This window comes from Plasmodium cynomolgi, chromosome 14 (assembly GCF_000321355.1).
Source record: "Plasmodium cynomolgi strain B DNA, chromosome 14, whole genome shotgun sequence".
Taxonomy (NCBI): Eukaryota; Apicomplexa; class Aconoidasida; order Haemosporida; family Plasmodiidae; genus Plasmodium; species Plasmodium cynomolgi.
The window spans coordinates 2627221-2628715 of record NC_020407.1 but is presented as its reverse complement, the minus strand read 5'-3'; the positions used below and the strand labels follow the sequence as shown (position 1 = coordinate 2628715).

Genomic DNA, 1495 nt, shown 5'->3' with positions numbered 1-1495 from the left:
CACCACCCGCTACGNNNTTTCTTTCTTTCTTTTTCCTTTTTTTTTTTTTTTTTTTTTTCTTTTCCTTCTTTTTTCCCCTTTTTTTACTCCTTTCACTGCGCACTTACCTTTTTTAAGGCTCGGACCATTTTTTTCAAATCATACGTTTTTCCTAATCCTTGCACTGTCGTAACGCTCTTTCTACCATTTCTTTGTTGATTTCTGATATCTGCGCGGGGGAGGAGAAAGGATGGGAGGGAGGTGATGTATAACAACGCGTTGTATAGCATAAATGCAAGCACGCTAACGTACATAAAGTACATTCACATAAGGGGCTCACGCCGCATGTACGCCTCTTTCCACTACAGCGAACGCAGAACAAAAGGAACCAACAAATCGATGCACGACGCAGCACCCGCAGCACCCGCAGCACCCGCAGCGGCACCGTTACGAGGTGCACCCACGTGACAGCAGCACATTTTTTTCACGCACAACGGGGAGGCGTGCTGGTAATAAGCCACGCGGCGATGCTCTTCCCACGGCGCATAGCACATTTGCATACAACCTTTTCTCACACAGCGCAAAAAATGCAAAAGGATCAGCACGCACAGCTATGAGCACGGGGAACGGGGGGCGGTTAATCTCCACATGCGTACTACGTGCATACATTCCGCGCTGCGCCTGACAGTTGCCTCTCAAAACTTACGTATTAAATTCGTCGTGTTGGGTTTACCATTCCCCTTATCAACAATGTTTTCATTTGTGAAGGGGTCATTAATACCAAGATTCTGTATTGCGAGGTTCATCAAGCTTTAAATACGAATTTAACAGAAGGTGGGTTTTTTTTTAAATTGTAAAATTTAACGATGTAAAAAAAAACAAAACTCACGAATAAGCTCTGCCTTATTTTACTGGTACGTATAAATATAAAGGATATAAAATAAAGGGTACTTCTTTATAATTTAAAAAAGGAAAGCATAAAAAAATAAAAAGAAAAAAAAGGGTTTCTTCGTTTGTATTTGTACGATGGTTTTCGTGGATGATAAACTTAAGTAAACATAACGCAAAAAAGAGTGAGATATGGAAAGTAAGGGTTAACGCGATAGCTATAATATATTTCAATGGTATTGGATTGTTTAAACTGATACTTTATTCGCTTATTTTTTTATATTTATTTTTATATGTAAAAAAAGGGATGATGAAATGAAATTATTTTACGAAATGAAGGGTTTTTTTTTCGATTTAAAAAAAAAAAAAAAAAGTTATTTTTTTAAACTGAATAAATTCGCATATAATTTATCTATAAACTTTTTTCGTTAAACGTTTTGCTTTTAATTGAAGTGAATGAAAATTGAATAAATGGGAAGCAATTTTGTTATGGCAGTTTTGTGGCAATTTTATGGCAGTTTTGTGGCAATTTTATGGCAATTTTTTTTTTTATCGCAATTTTAATGCAATTTTTTGCGAAGATGAATAAATGTAAACGAAATTGAACGAAATTGAACGAAGTTAAAAG

At 36.2% G+C, this 1495-nt stretch overlaps 1 protein-coding gene across 1 annotated transcript in view; it reads right to left on the bottom strand.

Annotated features, from left to right (window-relative positions):
• The window catches only part of PCYB_146820 (translation initiation factor SUI1), a gene marked incomplete at both ends in the record, with an annotated part of 2120 nt that extends 1335 nt beyond the window's left edge, over positions 1 to 785 (bottom strand). The window contains 2 exons of the mRNA XM_004225153.1: positions 108 to 208; positions 686 to 785. Of these exons, the coding sequence (XP_004225201.1) occupies positions 108 to 208; positions 686 to 785 (201 nt within the window). The remainder of the gene's footprint in view (positions 1 to 107; positions 209 to 685) is intronic.
• Positions 786 to 1495: the final 710 nt, after the last annotated feature.